We start from the raw sequence: 20,002 nt of genomic DNA, 5'->3' as shown, positions 1-20,002 counted from the left end.
ACATATATATTTTTTTAATTTACATTTTTTTGGAAAATATGAACACAAATCACTGTTCCAGTGCAAGAAAATTATAGACCATATGCTGTTTGAACTTTTGATGACAAATACACAATGCTATATTTGGTTGCCTTTGAAAATTTCTCTACGATCCCTCTAACTAGAAAATAGCCTAATATGCAATTTAAGCACTAGCTGAGACTGCCACAGTTTAGAAAATGTGTGGTATGATTTACTGAAAGCAGTCTATGGTAAGAACTAAAGAATTAGATGTCTGAAAACATTACTAATTTGGAACAGAATGTTGTGATTTGACTTTCTTCTAGACTTTAAAATGTTGACTAGCTGTAATCATTAATCTTGTATTTTTTCTAGCTCAAGGCTGTCATGTTGCTGCTAAGAATTACATTAATTAATTTATTATTATTACTACTATTATTGATATTACTAAGGATTGACCCAAGGGGATCTTGACTGTTGAACTATATTGAGCTATATGCTTAGTCCTTTTCTTTGAGACAAGGTCTCAAGGCTGGCCTTGAGCTTGCAATCCTCCTGCCTCAGCAACCCAAGTGGCTGAGATCACACCTATCTGCAAGAGGGACACTATTTAGAGATCTGTGAATGGGGTGTTTCTGAGAGCAGCAGGTCTCCTGGTTGTTCTGAAGTCATAAAGTTTAATTTTTTGTGTCTTCTGGCACAACTTCAGATTTTAAAGAAGCCTTGGCAGATGGCTTCTAAGTGAATATATTTAGGAAAAGAAGATGATATGGTCTTGAATTTGATATGTCAAGAGCTTTGTAATGTTTTGAACAACCAATAAAAAAAATCTACTCTGGTTCTTTAAGTAATCAATAGATAAATGGTAATTTATCATCATGAATTATGGTGAATTAAACAATTCTTCTTGCTTATTTACTCATACAAGATTAAAATAACGGGAAGTTGGAAGGGAAATAAAATAGGTTGTCTAGGCTTATGATGTGTTTGTTTTGTTTTTTAAAATGCTAGATCAGACTGGTTTAGATTGTGAAAATCTTGACGAAATTAAGAATTGAATTAGAATTTGTACTTTAAGGCTTTATTACTCTTATTGGCCTATTCTGTGGTTAACAAGACATTATATAGTATGGATTTATAATGGAGATTAATTTTTTCCTATTAAAAAAGAACATGGGCTATGGGAGTTTGTTTTTTGACTTAATTAGTACTTATGCACCTATAAAATGAATTGCCATATCCCTTAATAGAGGTTTAATACTAAGAAAACAACATCAAATATTATATATGTAACTATGTTCCCTTGTAACTGAATAATACTCTGTTGATTAAAATTTTCCAACTGTGCACATTATTTGCTGGATATAGCCTCATTTTACTTTAAAAGATTACTGCAAACATTATTTAAATTCTGTTTCTCATAAAATGGGCATTGTGGTTATTAAGATTAAACAAATGTTGGCACCAAGGCCACATTGTATATTAGAAATTCTGTTGAAGTATAATAACATGTAATAAATGTAGAACAAACTATATGACAATTTTTTTAATGCAGAATTAATGTTTACTTCCCAGAAAGAGGCAGGTCGTCATTCATTTTTTAAATATTTTTTTAGTTGTTGATGGACCTTTATTTTATTCATTTATTTATAAGTGGTGCTGAGAATCGAACCCAGTGCCTCACACATGTTAGGAAAGTGCTCTAGCACTGAGCCACAACCTCAACCCCCAGGTCATCATTTTATATGGTGTTACATTTGGTATCTACTTTTGTAATTTTCAGGATTGTTTTAGAGAAAGTTGACTACAAATGCCAGTGATATTGTTCTAGATTTTTATTGTTTGGCCCTTTAATTAACATAATTGTGAATGTGACTTCAAAATCATATTTGAAGCACATGTTTTAAGTATGACCACATCAAAAATAATTTTCTTTGAAATCAAGGTACTTTTATTTTTTCCTGAAAATATTTAATTTTCCGTATTTCATGATTTTTAAGTCTTTGAGAAAAACAAATGATACCTATTGGGATGATTCAGCTCTTAGGTTCTTTTTATTAAAAAGGATATCATCTCTCCAGAACTATTGACATTTTTGAAGCCAGGTTTTTGTGAAATGGTTGTTTTGAAATATCACTGAGATCATATATTTGATTGCAGGCTTTTAAGATGGAATGATTGTAGGTTTTTGTCTGAATGAGCAGATTAAATTTTTGTTTGAAGAAGAAACCTTTAAAACGCTCTGTTTCTTTATAGAGACCATGGGTACCAGGTGTGTTGAGAATGTGCTGTAGCTTCCTTAAGCCACTGATATTAAATGACAATATAGTAAGGATGATATATTAAGTATATAATAAATATATATGATTTATAATATGTGCAATTGGAAGTATAAATATTTCACATATATCACATATATATGCAGCTGTGCAAATACACATTTTTCCATGCTAACAATTTAAGATATATTGATAATTCAGCAACTGCATTTCTCATTTACTCTAAGAAATCTACTTTCTTACCTTCCAATGACAGAGTGTAAAATAAATATGACAAAGTAACCATTATATGTGGCTTCATTAAGTCAGCTATAAATGGTGCACACATCTGTGTGTATGAGTGCATGTGAGTGTATGTTTGTAGATTAATTCTTAGTGCCCCAATTTATGACCATTTGACTTTTGATTTTTTGACTTGACGATGGTGCAAAGGCAACATGCACTCAGTAAATGCTAGAGTTCTATTTCTGAATTTTGCTGTGTTCATGGGCTGTACTTTCTCAGGAAGCTGGGCAATGGCTGCAAGCTGCTGTTCCTAGTCAGCCACATGATCATGAGGGAAACAGGTGATGCTTTATAGTGCACTGTGTTACTAAGTTGAAAGTTCAGTGAGTGAGGTATATTGTTTGTGTTTGTGTCTTATTTTCAATTTATGAGGGTTTAATCAATATGTAAGCCATTGTAAACTGAGGAGAATCTCTCTGTGTTTGTGTGTGTGTGTGTGTGTGTGTGTGTGTGTGTGTGAGTGTGTTAATTCTCAAAAGGCATTTAATTTGTTGTATGAGAAAGTAATTAGACACACTTAGGAAAATAGAGGAGACAAAGATGAAGCTAATGTCAGTACTATTTCAACTTTAAAAACATAATCTAAAGATAAATGGATTACATTTGTGTCTTGCTTTTCCTGTAATTCAACATCTCTGGGATTTCTAAAGCTATACCTCAGTTTAATAGATTATCCAGAGCTTACCTGCCAATTTTTGCCATCTCCTTCTCCACTTTTCTTTGTGAAGAAGTGAAAGAATGGAAACATTGTGATGAGGATCATCAGAAACAATAGAACTAAAACCCATGCTTTCTCTGTTTTCATTTCAAAAGTACATTCTTGTCCTAGAGAATATATTTGAATTTCAAAATACACTAAAGTTTTCATTATTATGTAATTGACATATGTATATGTACTTCAATAATATATAAATATAAATTTTTCCATGTGTACATAAATACATTTATATATTTTTCAGCAATTTTTATTAGCTTTGATTTAATAAAATAGGAGTAGTAGAGTATTAACTAAAGTTAAGCTTAATTTTCAGTTCCTTATTTATTCTTTGACCCTAAAATTTCTTAATTTCTTTGAAATATTTCAATAACACATATTTTTTGTTTTAATATCCACTGTCATACTCTTATTTATGTCATCTATGTATTCAATATATACCTTAAATACTTATATTTACACCTATGCTTTGCTGTGCCCCAAACAAGAAGGACATGTGTCACTTTGATGACGTATGCACTGAATCTGAACTTTCATATAACTAGATGGCAGATGATGGGAACCTCTCTTGGGGTGGGAGGTTACAAATAAGTAAGATAAGAAAATTAAAATGAGTCATTTGCTAATTGACTTGAGTTGATAACTATAAAATAGGATCAAGTGTAATATATTCTTTATTAACTTTAAATACCAGAGAAGTAATTTATGCATTTAAGAAAAATGAGATGCTAGTCCCTTCTATGCATTTTCAAGGCATGTTAGTGAATATGCAGAGAAAGTGGTTCCTGTACAGAGGTTATAATCTTGTAGAAAATATGGACAGGAGACAAATGACGAAATAAACATCTAATTTCAGGTAGTGCTGTTATAAAGACAAATGAAGATTTATCAAATGGTAATTTGGACAGAAAGACTATTCTGAAAATACAACTTGATTCTCAAACTCTTTAATAAAATGAAGAGCAATTGACAAACAAGTAGAAATGCAAGTGTAAAATTTCCTAAGGCAGGAAATTTTACACTTTAGTGTGTTCAGGAACAAAAAATATATCATGTGTCTAAAAGTGAACAAATAGTAGTAGAGAGAATGAGGTTGGAAATTTAGACAGAGGATAGAGCATACACAGCCTAGTTTTCCCTTATTCATGGACTGTCACATAACAGAAATTATTGTGTGAATAACACACTGAGTGTCCTTAGGAAAAAATCCACTAAAGGCATGAAAGATTTGACAGAAGTTGTTCAATCTGGAAAAGAATCAGGTGGTTTCAGGGAGAGTGCAAGCAGGTGTATGTTTTAGGATGCTGTCATAAAGTCTTCTGAGGAATAAGGCAATAGTGTTAAAGACCTGAGAGCTTTCTAATTTTATGGGCATGATATTCTCATCAGAATAAACCAGATTATGTATGAGTGAACAAACAATAATTTTTCAAAAAAGATGCCAAAAAGTCAGGAAAATAGCAAATATATGTAGAAGTTATTCCCAACAGGAGAAAGGAAAATACAGTAACAAAGATATTGAGAATAGACAGAAGCAATGTACCAAAGGTTCAAGACACAAGCAGTTGACAAAACCTCAATACTGATCCAGCTTCCAGGCTCAGGTTGTAAATCTATGCAATTTCCTTTAAAGAAGGGTTAACTTTATTATGGTTTAGCATTAATATTTCCTGAATTTTACTGATAAAGTGATTGATTCCTTCATAATATTAAAAATACACAATCCTAACTCACACTCTGAGCTACTGAGTCTGAATTTTCTGGAAGGAAGCTTAGTTATGTGCAATTTTTTTTAAGCACTGGCCTCAGGGCTGCCTAGATAACATAAAGCACCCAAGTGTAATAAATTGTGTGTGGCAGAGAGAAATGGAGGCTTTCATCTTGCTGATATTGACAGTCCACTTGGCCAAACTTTAACCTATGCAATCATATATGAAATACATGTATTTTGAAACATGTCTAAGTGAACTAATAAATTACTCATAAGCAGAGGCTTTTGTAGAAAAGTTAAAGAAGTTCTATCTGATGAAATTTTAACACATTCATGGACAGTGACAAAATTTTTGAATTATTTTTTAGTTTTATACGCATTGTTTTCTTAATGCTAGTCACTGATATTTAATTCAACTTATAATTTATCTTGGTCTACACAGACAGCATTGGCTACAGATACTGAAGGATGATATATTCTTATTTCCATCTGACACAGTCAAGAGTTTAGATGTTTACTATGTTCACTCTTCTTTAAAATATGATGACGAACATTATTCTTTTTTAAGTGAACTAGCATGTTTAGTTCATTATATAAATTAAGGAGGTTTATTCATAACTATTTACTCATATAAAATTATAAAATCTGGATGTGAAAAATGAAAAATCTTATCTATATGAATACTTTTTTTAAATCTCATCCAGCACTTGGAACAATTCCAAGTTCAGAGAAGAGGCTGCAGATAATTTTAATAATGAATAATGAAATATTTAAGAAATTATGGAGAATCCATTATTCGTCTTATAAACATTTATTTAATATTTTCAATGCATATTTTTACAAACAGTATTCATTTTGTTCCCACCCTGTATTTGACATTGTACATACACAATCTGATGTCAACTTTGCATTATTGTTCTATTTTAAAAATTAAAAAGTACCATCATAGAAGTTAAGCAACTTAACATTAAGTTAAGCAGCTTGACTTTCAGAAGTGGCTAGATGCCAAGATTTTTAGGCCAATTTGGACTCTAATATTACCTGTTTGGGATTTGGAAGCACTATACCTTGATCTGAAAAAATGGGAGGACATTTCTTTTTATGTAATTTTGATGGCAGGATTTTATATATCATTTTTTTTCAACTGATATTTCTGGATTATATTATTATAAATAAATCAAAGAGACATGGATTGACTATAACTAAACAACTAGACATACATACTGGAATTGAACAATTAAGTTTCTGAATGGCAAATGGGGGTGTCACTGTTGGAGTGGAAGGTTACAGATAAGGAAGGTAATGAGACTAGAATGAACCATGTAATATTTGGTCATAGTTAACAAATCGGTATATATTCATATTTAGATTAACAGAGATATTGTTGGAGTCACATAGAAATATTTATAGGTACCCAGAAGTTGACATCCACATATTCATATTTCTCTGTCAACCTAGATGCAATGACATCTCAGTGGGAAAGAATCTACCTGTCACCCAGATCTTAACTTCCAATACGTTTCTCTAAGACAAGATACCAATACTGCTAGGAGAAATGGCTAATTCTTGAACTGAAGCATATATAAATAAGGTGAGCCTGGAGCATCTCTCCTTTCAGTGTCAGTAAGAAAGAAAGGGATGTAGAAAACAGACATGCCCACAATGATGAGGGAAAGACTGGATAATGTATTAACAATTAGAGTAACAAAATACAGAATCAAATTATAAAGCAGCACAAACATGCCCATATTGATAACCATAAATACAAGATTAAATTGTAAATATAACAAAGAATAGACAAATTTTCTATGAAGAAGGACTCATAATAATTTATGCATATATTCTATTCTCAAGGAAATATGTCATAAATACCCACTTTTTAAGTGTTCATCATATGTAGTATCTTCCGTGAAAAGAATATAACACAGATAGCTAGAAAAAAGATAAATACAGTGGAGAAATCTCATAAATGCTATTTAAGTTATATAGTTAAAGTTAACATACCAGTGATGTTATGATGATGGTATGTCATCTTTTTATAAAGCAAGGGGAATAGCAATTTGCCTCCTTGGTCTTCCCCCCAAGTACTCACAACACCAGTTCTAATATTAAGGAAATATTAAATTAATCTCACTTCAGAGATGGTATGCAAAATTCCTCATCAGTCTTCCCCAAAAGTATCAAGATCATCAAATCCAGGAAAATCTCAAAAATTCTCAGAGCCAAGAGAACCTAAGTAAAACTGAGGACTAATGTGGTATGTTGGATAGGATCTTGGGACAGAAAAAAAGGATGTTTTGTAACAGCTAAGAAAATGTGAATAATGTATTGACTTTAGTTAATATTAATATATCAATGTTGGTTTAGTAATGATGAGAGATATATAGTATGAATATAAAATGTTATTGATAGGGAACATTAGGCATGAAATATATAGTAATTCTTTACCATTTTTTAATTTTTCTACGAATATTCTAAATTTAAATGTTTATTTAAAAATTGGACCAAAATTATTCCACAGCAGAGACTGGTACTCTCCTAAAGTTTCAGTATCTCCTGTATTATTCCAGCATGAATATTTTCACATATGGAAAAGCTGCAACTCAGTTGTATAAACTATTTTGTTATTTCCACAACTTAATTTCTTTAGTAATTTTCCCATCTTCTTGCATAGGGACAGTAATAGTTTTATGATTTGACATCATTCTACAACATTTTACAAGCAGAAATGTTCTAAGTCATCATTCTCATTTGATACCAGTCTTCCTTAATAAAAGGTTGAGTGGGCAGAGAATGAGCTAAAGGTATCAGTGAGGGAGGCAAATAAGATAAATTGAACATGCCCCTTGATGCTGACAAATCTGGTTACAGTTATTGTAATGTGCATGATACCTATAAAATACCTTGCAGTGGTAGAGGATTGCTGCCACTCACAATTTGTGCATCATCATTATATCCCCAGGGGCTGTCAGTGTCCCCACTTTCATAAGCTTTACCCGTGTAATGCAAAGATGCTCTTGTCACAGAGGAAATTATTCTGAACTATTCTGAGCTCAGAAGTGATGTTATTCTCCCATTCTGAACCATTATTTTAAAGGACATTTTTAGCCTCTGAGAAAACTGAATTTGAAAAACAATGGCATTTGTTAAATCAAACAGTTTTTGAAAGCTATATAATTTATTTAACATTGATGGATGCAAGTAAATATCAAAATATTTCACCTTAGGCTAGTGATGTCTATGTTGATATTTATTTGATAGCTTCATTTTGGAATGGTTGATTGTTTGATGAAAGCATTGATTCAATTTTTTAAATATGTGCATCTATAGATGAAATAAACTGAGTTTTGTGTAATACTATGTATATATATATATATATATATATATATATATATATATANTATTAAGGTAAAATTTTATGTGATAACTATATATATATATATATATATATATATATATATATATATATACCATTTATTCATTCATCTATCCATTCCTTTATTATTTATTAAATATCTGTATGTTAAGCAGTTTTCTACCCCAGGACACATAACAGTGAACTAAACTAAATAAGCCCCTGCCTTTGTGGATCATAATGTTAAATATAATTTTCTATTTCTAATGTTTTTATTATGAATAGAAAATAGGCCATACCTTCAATTCATTAGTTGAAAACTGCTATCTTTAGGAAATGTGCTAATCTAAAATGATATTTGTATTTTAGTAAAGTGAGCAAAGAACTTTGAAGACTTAGGTTTGCTTTGTATTTACACTACTATATAATGCAATAAACATACAGTGGTAATAGGAAAATAAGATAATTCATTCCTGAACAAATCCATTAAAAAATCTATTGTTCTCCTTAATCCTCTCTTACTACTTTGGTAAATTTACTGTTTTGTTACAAATGCTACAATGGACCAGGGGTCCAAAGCTTATTCTTAACCTTTTGCCATATTTTTTTTTTGGATGCTTTATCCTCAATGCTAACTAGGGCATGACTATCCTCACTGGGAATCAATAGGAACTTCAAACTTATACTAGAATGTTACTGTGAGAACTGCCAGTCAATTATTGTTTCCATGGAAGTAAACAAACTGTATTTCAATACTGCATATGGACTATTTGGACTTTTTTAATGCACACATTGTGTCCTATAATATTAAAAAAAAACTTTGTGAAACTGACATTTTAAGAAAAGAAGACAAAGCTGAGAATGTGCATTCTCTGCACCAAAATGTCACCATTCTCTGAAATTAAGAGAATAAAAATTGGTATATAAAACATTAACTACTATACTTAAATATTGCTCTATTACATATTATACATAGATATGTATTTTCATTGAAAGAAATATATTTTACTCAAAATTTATTTTTGAGTTTGTTGTCATTGATCAAAAATGACAAAAATTATTCATTCTGTACATATTCTTTGGCATCTTCTCTGTCCTAGACATTGTTCTAGATGCTAGAGATTCAAGAGTGGACAAAATAATTAATATTTCTGCCCTTATCAAATATATTATAGTTGGAAGGATTGAAACAAACAAAAATATACTTAAGTTATATAGTATGTCAGGTGGTGATGTATAACAGCTATGGAGAAAAAGAAGACTAAAGGAGCAAAAGGAATGTAGATGTGATGGGAGATGAGAGACACTTACTAGAGTAAGTTGAGTAGACATGAATGACCTCTCAGAAACTCAGTGGAGGTGAAGGAGGGAGCCATGAGAAGCTGGGGGAGAGCACTTCTAAAAGCCGGAAAGCCCTGTATACATATCCCTCAGCAGGAGTGTGGCAGGACTGCAAGTCACAGAGCATGGAGCAGAGCTGGTGAAGACCAGCAAGAGGTCAAAGCCAAGAAGATGCTGGGACCAGGCAGCCATGATCCTTGTACACACTATACAGCTGGGTTTCCTCTTTAGTTGATGCAGAATCACTGGAGGGTTTTAAGTAGAGGGTGAAATGATCTTTCTTTTGCTTTAAAATAATCAGCCTCTTCCCCATCCCACGTTAACTGTGTTGTTTTTTGTGCCTAACATACATTACTTCTAAACATTATTCTTGCAGTCTGTTGTTCTAAGTTGTACCTCTAGTCTCCTAGAGTGGTACCTCTAGATTGTTTTCTGGAAATGTCCAAAAAAATTGCATATGACAAATCACAGTGTGTTATTTTGTCTGGACAAAGCTAATAAAAAGCAAAATAGTTAGAAGTGTGTTTGTGTGTGTGTATTTACATAATTTAAACTCACCAGGTGTTCCTTACTACTTAGATGGGGCTGTTCCTCTGATTATATAATACTCACTGTGGCTGACATCTTTTACATTATAAAAAATACTGTCTTTCTATCCACACATGAACACATAAAGTCAACCCACCATATCAATAAATTCCTCTTCTTTGGATTCAATCATTTTCAACTTATGACTTGAAAATATTTTGAAAAAAAATGCATCTACATTGAACAGGTACAGATGATTTTTGTCATTATTCCCTAAGCAATAGAATGTTTCAATAGAATGTTTACTATTTATATAGTATTTACATGTTATTACATGTTGTAAGAAATATAGATAAGACAAGTATATGGGATATATGTATGTTATATGTAAATGTCTTGTGCTGCTTATGAGAACTGAGAAATTCATCATTTAGTGACTTTGTAATATGTGAACATCAAAGAGTGTATTTAACATAAACTAAGATATCTATGGATTCACTAGTCAACACAAGCATATGGGACCAGTCTTATATGTGTATCATCATTGACCAAAATATTGTTGTGTGACAAATAACTATACTATATGCCATTTTTATAAGGGATTTGCTCATCAGTGCATGTTGTTGATTTCAGTCCTGAAACCAATTTTCTGTGCATGCTGAGGGATGACTGCATATAAACATACACATCTGATAGTTTATGATAGTTTTTCCTGTGTCTTTTATAAAAGGTAAACCCTACAAAAATAAAGGTAAACCTACATCAGAAAAGATATTAGTCAATTCTTTACTGCATCAAACCCAAAGTCTATACAAGTCTCAGCAGATTGAAAAAATGGACATTGACTCATAGATCCAGATGTTTTGTGAACTCTCATATCTTAAATGTATCCCATACACATTTTCTATTTTTATTAGAAAAGTAGTTATCTCAGACTCTAAGCAGATAATAATTAACATTGCAAGTGAGTGTGATATAATGTAATTTGGGGGGGGGAGTGGAAATCAAAGAAATCATTTATTCTCTTTGCTATTAATTTCAAGATATTTGGCATATTTAGTAACATTTTAAGGAAAACTTTGACTAGATTTAATATATGAATTTATTTACAACTACAGGACCCAATGTTATAATAATAAATGTTCAAGAGCTTTAACGTTGTGAAAATGTGGTAATACAGGTAATCATACATCTGTATTATGCAGAGTCCATACATTAAAAAGAGTCCATAAATTTTAGAAACAGAAGATACATAAGGTCTTTTTTGTATATAAAGGTAAATTATTTTATACGTATTTCTGAAATGTATTGAGATAATGAAGAACTAAAATTCTATGTTCCTACAGTTTTATTATGAGACACTTCACAAGGTGGTTAGCTAGTTTATATTTGTAAAACACTTAATAATCTTATTTTGTTTTTTGGTACCAGGGATTGAACTCAGAGGCGCTTAACTACTGAGTCATATCCCCAACCCTTTTTATTTTTCAGTTTGAGAAGGGTATCAATAAGATGCTTAGGGCCTTGCTAAATTGCTAAGGCTGGCTTTGAACTTGCAATCCTCCTACCTCAGTTTTCCAAACCTCAGGGATTACAAGTGTGTACTACACCTGGAAATCTTTAACACCTTATATAGAGAAAGTCAAATTGTTGCCAGATTAAAAGAAAAATTAATCATTTGTGATTTTTATGATATGATATCCTAAAATGCTAATACATATAATACACAGAAGAGGTTATATTTCAGGGCTGTATTAATCATGATATTCTTTATTTATATTCTTTTGCAGCCCCCTCTCCAGTCACCAATGTGAAAAAGGGGAAAATTGCAAAAAACAGCATTTCTTTGTCTTGGCAAGAGCCGGATCGCCCCAATGGAATCATCCTGGAGTATGAAATTAAATATTTTGAGAAGGTGGGAATAACAGAATTAAAAATGCCCTTTCCGTTGTTTTTCCATTTTAGCAACCATAATTATCCAATTTGTAGAAGAGTATGTTGCACTTTTACGTGTAAATCAATGACAATTGATTCTGCAGTCATGATGATTGAGGCTAGATGTGTACAGGGAGCACTCTATTCATGTTCTGCAGCAAGTAATTTATGCTCCTGGATACCCCCATATAGTCTAGCATTAGCTTAACTAGTTTCACAGCCCATGAAAGATGAAATCATAGGACATTTTGAAAGTGTTGAATGCTCTTAAGCTATTGCTTTTCAGTAGCAAATGCAGCATGCTATGAGAAATACTGTGTGTACTGACAGCCAGTAAATTGCCACAATACTATATGGTTAAGGATGGCTGGGTAGGTGAGGCATGGGTGACATAGAATTTTTTCAATCTCCTAACATGTATCTAACACTGTCATGTAAACCTTACATTAAAATTTGAGGCTACTAAATTCTTAGAAATGCATTTCTTACATTCCTTATATTTTCTTGATTTCCTCTCTTTCCCTAAATTCTCTCCTAGGTTCACTGTTTTGTATTTCATAGTTAATTGTTGAGATCTAAGGATGGTAATCATGTTCTTCTTTTTGGAATCCACAAGCAAGTAAGCTATAGATAGTGGAATCATATGGATGAGAGCTAAAGATAAACTTTAAACTTCTAAAGTTGGACAAGAGTATGTGACCAAGACATGTTGTCACCATTAGTCTTCCACCACACCTTATTATAGTGTGAGTTTTGCACAGCCTGGAACTGAATGACATATATTCCTTAGAACAACCTGAATTTTAACAAAGGGGAAAGAGCTAGATATATGTACCCAAGCCAGCTTCTAAGAGATGAACTGGAGACCTTGAACAGAGAGTGCTGTTTCAATTGAAATACGAGTAGAAAATAACGCAGACATAGTGTGAACAAATAGATCCCCAAATAGAAGCTCATTTTCCCCCCAAAAGCACAGAGACATCACTCCTTACCTTTTAGGAAAGAACAAAGAAAATAGGAGATAGTACAAAAAGTTACTCAACAATACTCAAGGAAATTGCTCAACTTAGGATAATGGAAAAAAAGTGTGGAGAGGACAGTAGTTCTTTTCATCATCATATAGAACACTAGTGAAAACAACTTAAAAGTCTAAGATTTTAGGCATATGCATAGAAAAAGGGCTCAGGTAAATATGTCAAATTTTAATTTCTCAGAGTACTATAAAGATTTTAAAAACTGCTTCCTTTGTTCATAAATTCAGCAATTAACTAGGAAAAGACACAACAAAGTATAAAACAGTAGTAGGGGGCAGGGAGCAGGAGAGCTATCTACATGTAGTTTCTATAATTTGAATGCCTCAGCAATGTTCATATATTAATTTCATTAGTTGTTTTGTTTTGTTTTTGTACTACTGGGAATTGAAACCAGCTTGACGCATGCTGGGCAACTGCTTTGCCACTGAGCTACATCCTCAGCCCCCATATATTTATTTTGTTAATAAATGAATTGTCAATTGCTACTTTTGAAATAATCATCTTTTTACAAATGACTTAATAATAGCATTACCTACATTAGATCATTGGGGAATATAAATGATGATACTTAAATTTCACAAAAATATGTTTCCCAGATGTATTATTCACTAAGAGTGCTCTAAGAGAACACTTATATAGCAACCTATATTGAGATATGGTTTACAAAGCTTCTTATTGACAAAAATGGAATTAATGTAGTAGAATGTAGTAACATTAATATTCCTGACTGATTCCTTTTTCTCTGAGATTGTACTCAAAATCAGCATACAGTTTTCAGAGACTTACAATGTAAATACTACTCTATTAAAAATAATTTGTAAAATTAATGTTACATTTATATTCCCTAGTTAAGTTTTTGTAAGCCTTATTTCTCTATAAGAATGAAAAGGTATGTATAATTTTACACACACACACATATACATATATTTGTAAACACATGTTAAATTCAGCTGTATGTTCTCTAAAGTTAAAATTTTAATTATTATTAAAGTGAATTTTCAAGAAAGCTGAAATGTATCATAAAAATTTAAAACAATTAAATGGCAAAAACTCTGTGTTTGAATATATTCATATGTCTTAGATGAAAGAAAATTTAACAATAGGAAGACAAAGGTTTTGTTTGCCTCCATTTTTTTTTTTCTAGTAAATCAACCAACTGGACTAATGAATGGCTTATTTTATGCCAAAAATAAGAAATCATCCTTTTTCCTTTTATTAGTAAACTTGTATTATTTTTGTTACCAATTCCCACCATATATATAAAATGTTCCATTGGATATTCAGAAGGAACAAGGATTTAGCCCTCTTTTTTTCCTTCAAGTTGCTGCTTCTATAAGAATGAAGAGTTAATCAACAAGTGATAGGCAGGATTCCTTTTCTATTAATATTTCTTCTAGTGTATTTAATCCATGTGGAGGAATGATTGTCTTTAGAGATCAAATTTATTTTTGTATTATATTTATTTTAAAATGATTTTGTTCTTTGATCAAGCCAAATTACTGAGCACACCCATGTAACACACAAAAAGATTAAAAAAAAAAAAAACACTTTTAGGAAAAAGAAGAAAAAAATACAAGGATAATGAGCTTTTATAACATGTATTGAGGTGGGGGTCTTGGTAGATTTCCAGAGCTCATTTAGAACCTTCAAAATGACACCACCATTTTATTGAATGGCTTTTGGCCAGACACAGGTGGCAGAGCTTTCCAGGGCACATGCATTTGCCAGCTGGCATTTCTGCCTGTGATTGCCTTGCTCTAATAGAGGTCACTGGGCTTCTCTGCTCTGGTGTGGTAATGGGCCTATTGCCATCCTTTAATTAAAGGCAGAGGAGAAGGGAAACTGCCCCTTAGCAGGGTGTTTGCCAGCTGGCTCCTTGTGCTGAGTCCCTCCCCTCGCTACATGCGAACAGTGTTTGCTAAGCAGCTGGAGAATGTAGCTCATTTGCTCAGCTGGGGCAGGAAGGCAGCAAAAGCCAATGCCCTAACCAGGGATTTGGAAGCCTGGTACTTGTTGGTGTTGAAGAGGTATATACAGAATTTGTGAGATGAAGAAAAGCATAACATAAGAGAATTTTAAAGGAGTGAAACAGAAAGAAATTTTCAAGATATTTAGATCATTAATAACGTGTATTCATTGGTCTTGATCTCTTAGATATATGTTTTGCTCAATTCTCTTTAATAGTTGCATTCAGTTAACTCAGCAAGACAATGTACAATTATACTCTAGATAAGGAACAATTAAGATATAATGTTAATAATTAAATAACACCAGAATGTTGTCTTTTTGTGAAATTTGAATTGCATCTCACATTATTTCACAGAGTAGCATTTCAGTTTTCTTGTAATTCTGTTTCCCTTTTTCCAAAACTAATAATTCCAAATTTTTTTAGAAAATGTACTCACTATACCTTTAATAGTAAGGATTTACAACCATGCAAGCTTTTAAAATTTGTTTTGATTTTTTTCCTTTGCAGCAGAAGAATTTACCATCATTTTATGCATTAAGAATACCCAAATTAAGTTAAAAATTCTATGATATTGTGGAGATTATGCTTGGTGCTATGTGTTTTATTTCTATCATATCTCCTCCCAGTTATCTTGATAAATAGTTTCATCACCACTGTAAAGAAGAAAAATGGCTCCAGAGTTGGTACCCACATTTGCAAATATACTTGTTATGACTGAAATTCTAACACTGTTATTTCTGCATTTTTAAAAATTCTTTCCATTATATGGGCTAACATTGTGTGTAAAATCCATAATTATATCAAATATAATCTCACATTACTTTTGACTAGATTTTTTTTTACCAAGTTAAATTCCCTTTTATCAATTGGAAATGATATCAATAACCAGATATTTAATCATTTCTTATTGAGAGCTACTATTTTAATCATAACCAAGCTGGGATGTATATTAGACTGAATAATATTGAGAAATAGTACACAATATTATCAGGTTCAGTGAGTCAAGAATATGAGTATTCTCAGAACAATCAATAACTAAAATAGGTCATAAAAGCTATTTACAATATTTAAAAGGAACACATCAAGAAATCATCTGCTTTTTACTACTGTCATCCTAGCCTGTAGAAGGGACAATAGAGCTGATAGGAGAAAGAAAATCAATAAATGTTTGTTGATGAAAAAATGAAATTTTGAGGTACAGTTTTGCAGGATTCTGTAGTATTTACCTATTTGAAATTCCTTGCAAAATTGAAATAAAATTTCCAAAGCTTTTAAAAGACTAGGCACTTAAATTAATCTACGCATTAAAAAAGTAAAATCAGCCATGTGTCTAGTATGAACTCAAAAAACTTTTTCAATTAGAAATTAGACCATTCTTATTTAGAGAGTAATTTGGGTGTACTTAATTCTGAGATATTTAATATGCTTAAACATATTAAATAAGGAACAGTAAATTGCTTAAAAAAAAAAAAAGGTCCTAAGTGGTTTACTTTAGGTAGTATTGGTGGTGGTATAGAAAGTGGCTAGAAATTAACTTTGGCATACTGAATTATGAAAAAAAGAGAAAACATTTAAAACAATAATTATGAAAATTAAAACATGTATTTTAGTTTATTATGTGTTTTCACACATATTATGTGTTTCATTCTTACAACATTTATGTGAGAAAACACAAGCAACAATTCCTACCCCAAGTTGTACAGATAAATAAACTTGATGATAAAAGTAAAAATTAACCTGCTGTATTTTAGCCAGTGATTTCAACATCTACTCTAAAGCCAATGAGTAACTCAGAGAGCTTTGGATGGTTAGCGTAGACTTCTGTGAGTAGCCCAAATAGGGAGTTTCTCTTTTGTTTAAGCTTCCAAACTTGTTTTTCCAGTCATTTCTTTCCTATTCTATCTCCATTCAGTATTTTCCATACCCCTTGCATACAATAAGAATTTTTAAAAGGAAAATAAAAAGTAATTTTTTTATTTGAGTGCTCTCCTTAATGCTAATTATTTAGGCAGAGTGAATTGAAATAAAAATTCTCCGTTACAGTACTAATTTCTCCCCTAAGCTCTAAATATAATTAAAAATTTAATTCACTGAAGTTTTAAATCTTAAGACTAAACATATACGAAATACTGTCAGTTATCCTCTATGAAGAGGCAACATGTTAGATACATTCCAATAATACATTTTGAGAAAAAACAGCATACATTAATAATAATAAAATAAAGTCTGGAAATAATCTCCTGCAAAATTGCCTTTTAAGATTTTTAAAAATTTGTTTTTGTCAAGGGCATGAGCATGTATTATGGATGAGTAGAAAGCATGTTACTTTCAAAACCTCAAGTTCCAACAACCTTGTAAGATCATATTTATATATATAACACAGTGAGGGTGTATGAGATTTTTCCAAAATAGGTTTGAGCTAATAGAAAGTTCATTGGTTTCTTGTTCATTTCTAATATACATTTCTAAGTTTTGTCATTAGTAATTCATATGTTGAATTTTTTGTTGTATGTACATGTGCAATCCAAGGACCAAGAGACCAGCTACACTATTATCAAATCGAAAGAGACCACTATTACTGCAGAGGGCTTGAAACCAGCTTCAGTGTATGTCTTCCAAATTCGAGCACGTACAGCAGCAGGCTATGGTGTCTTCAGTCGAAGATTTGAGTTTGAAACCATCCCAGTGTGTAAGTCATTTTAATTACTGTCAACTCATGTCTCTGTAATGGTTAACAGAAAAGAGTCAGTGGATCAATACCCTCCCTGGGCACTCTGTCAGTTTCACTCTCCTTCCCTCTCTCCCAGGCATGACCCCTTCAGGTAGGAAGCATCTGTCATGCTGTTATGGTAGGTCAGCAGGTTAACACTTGGGGTCCCGCTCCTCATTGCATTTAGTCCTTTGGGACATGGTATATCAGGAGATCCTTAAGAAATGTTTAAAGCTTGCATCTAAAGACTTTGTTTCCACTGATGCCATACTTTATTGAATTATTGCCATTTACTTTTTACATGTTTTGTTGAACTATGCTACTTTAGTTTAAGAAAAGAAAATTCCTGGAAAAGCTTTCTTGACATTGAATTTGGCAAGAAAATGGTGTTCTCAGTAACCTATCTGCTTTCTTAAAAATATATGTATTAAATATTTTGCAGTATCTTAGAGTGGAGAATCTGGAAATGTTTCCAAAATTCTCTTTTGGTATTCTTTTATTTTCCCACAAAATTGCATACTTTTTCCTTTTAACTTCAACAAAAAATAGAGATTACTAATTTATCCTAAAGATAAAAGCAAGATTGGAAAAATGAATAACTTTACCTTTTTATAGATGAAAGAACAAATTCTATTAAAATTTCATTTTAAAGAAAATAACATACAGGAATGCTGCAAAATGTCAAGAGTGTGTAAATATACTTTTTAAAGCCAAATTATGTAAAAATTAGTGATTTTTAAATGAAGAAGACAAAAATGAGAATTTAGTTTGGTTTGCTTTTTTAATTATTAAATGATTATTAAAGTAAATATTCATAACATTTAGAAAATCAAGATATATTTCTAATTAATATATTTAACTAAATTATGTAGAAAGAATTTTTTCAATAGTGTAAATGGAAGAGAATAGTGTCATGAAAAAATTGTCAACGAGGCAGGTATATTGGTGCATGTCTGTAATCCTAGTGGCTGGGGAGGCTGAGGCAGGAGGATTGCAAGTTCAAAGCCAGCCTCAGCAACTTAGCAAAGCCCTAAGCGACTTAGCAAGACCCCATATCAAAATAAAATGAAATAAATAAAAGAGCTGGGGTTATGGCTCAGTGGTTAAGTATCCCTGGGTTCACTCCCCAGTTCCAATAAATAAATGAACAAATAAATAAAATAAAAATGATAAACTATTTTTTTCTATGCAAAAGAATATTCCATGACTGATATCTAGTTAACATCACTGAAATTTGAGTCTCCAGTGCTTAACTTCCAGAAAAGTTTCTCAATAGACTTGGTAATAATATTACCTTCAATGTAAAATAGATTTTTGATGAAAAAAAGACATGTTATATAAGATGACCATCCTAATAAGCCTTCATTTTTTTAAGGTATCAATACTAATGCACACTTGCTTATGTAGTCTCCCAATTCTAGGTACAAAACTATATATAATATCAAAATATGCTTGAATGCTTTGATAACTATACAAATGAAAAATTCATTTTATATTAAATTCTACTCAGTTGTAGATGTTGCCATGTTCATGAAGTAGTTTTTCTTCTGACTTTTCAATTTTCTACCCTGTACTTTTTTTTAATTAAATACTCATTTCCAGGCATGCCAACATTGATCAATCAGAGCACTAAGAGAACTAATATATATTCAGGTCAGTTATACTTTTACAAAGTCTCACCTGAGATCATATGCTTTTCAATTTTTTTTCTAAATCCTCTCTAGAGAAAAAGAAATATCATGCAAATATTTTTCCCACAAAAGTAGAATTTAATGTTATTGTTAATAAATAATGATAATGTTTTAGGGCTGATGGCCTCACAGCTATTAGTATAAATTCTTACTTGAGTTTGTGTTCATATATGTAAGCATTTGAAGGCATTTCTATTTTGTGGAAAGTATGTATTATATATCATTCTCGTTTGATCTTTTTTTTAATTTTTTTATTGTTGGTTGTTCAAAACATTACATAGTTCTTGATATATCATATTTCACACTTTGATTCAAGTGGGTTATGAACTCCCATTTTTACCCCGTATACAGATTGCAGAATCATATCAGTTACACATCCATTGATTTACATGTTGCCATACTAGTGTCTGTTGTATTCTGCTGCCTTTCCTATCCTATACTATCCCCCC

General features: G+C 31.6%; 1 protein-coding gene across 10 annotated transcripts in view; it reads left to right on the top strand.

Moving 5' to 3' along the window:
• Nucleotides 1–20,002, top strand: part of Epha5 (EPH receptor A5) — a 339,772-nt gene that overhangs the window by 236,532 nt on the left and 83,238 nt on the right. For all 10 annotated transcript variants that reach the window (XM_015482150.2, XM_048784581.1, XM_048784579.1 and 7 more), the window contains 2 exons: nt 12,005–12,129; nt 17,682–17,841. In XM_015482150.2, coding sequence (XP_015337636.1) covers nt 12,005–12,129; nt 17,682–17,841 — 285 coding nt within the window. The remainder of the gene's footprint in view (nt 1–12,004; nt 12,130–17,681; nt 17,842–20,002) is intronic.

This window comes from Marmota marmota, unplaced genomic scaffold (genome assembly GCF_001458135.2).
Source record: "Marmota marmota marmota unplaced genomic scaffold, marMar, whole genome shotgun sequence".
Classification (NCBI taxonomy): domain Eukaryota; kingdom Metazoa; phylum Chordata; class Mammalia; order Rodentia; family Sciuridae; genus Marmota; species Marmota marmota.
This window is presented reverse-complemented; position numbering and strand designations above follow the sequence as displayed.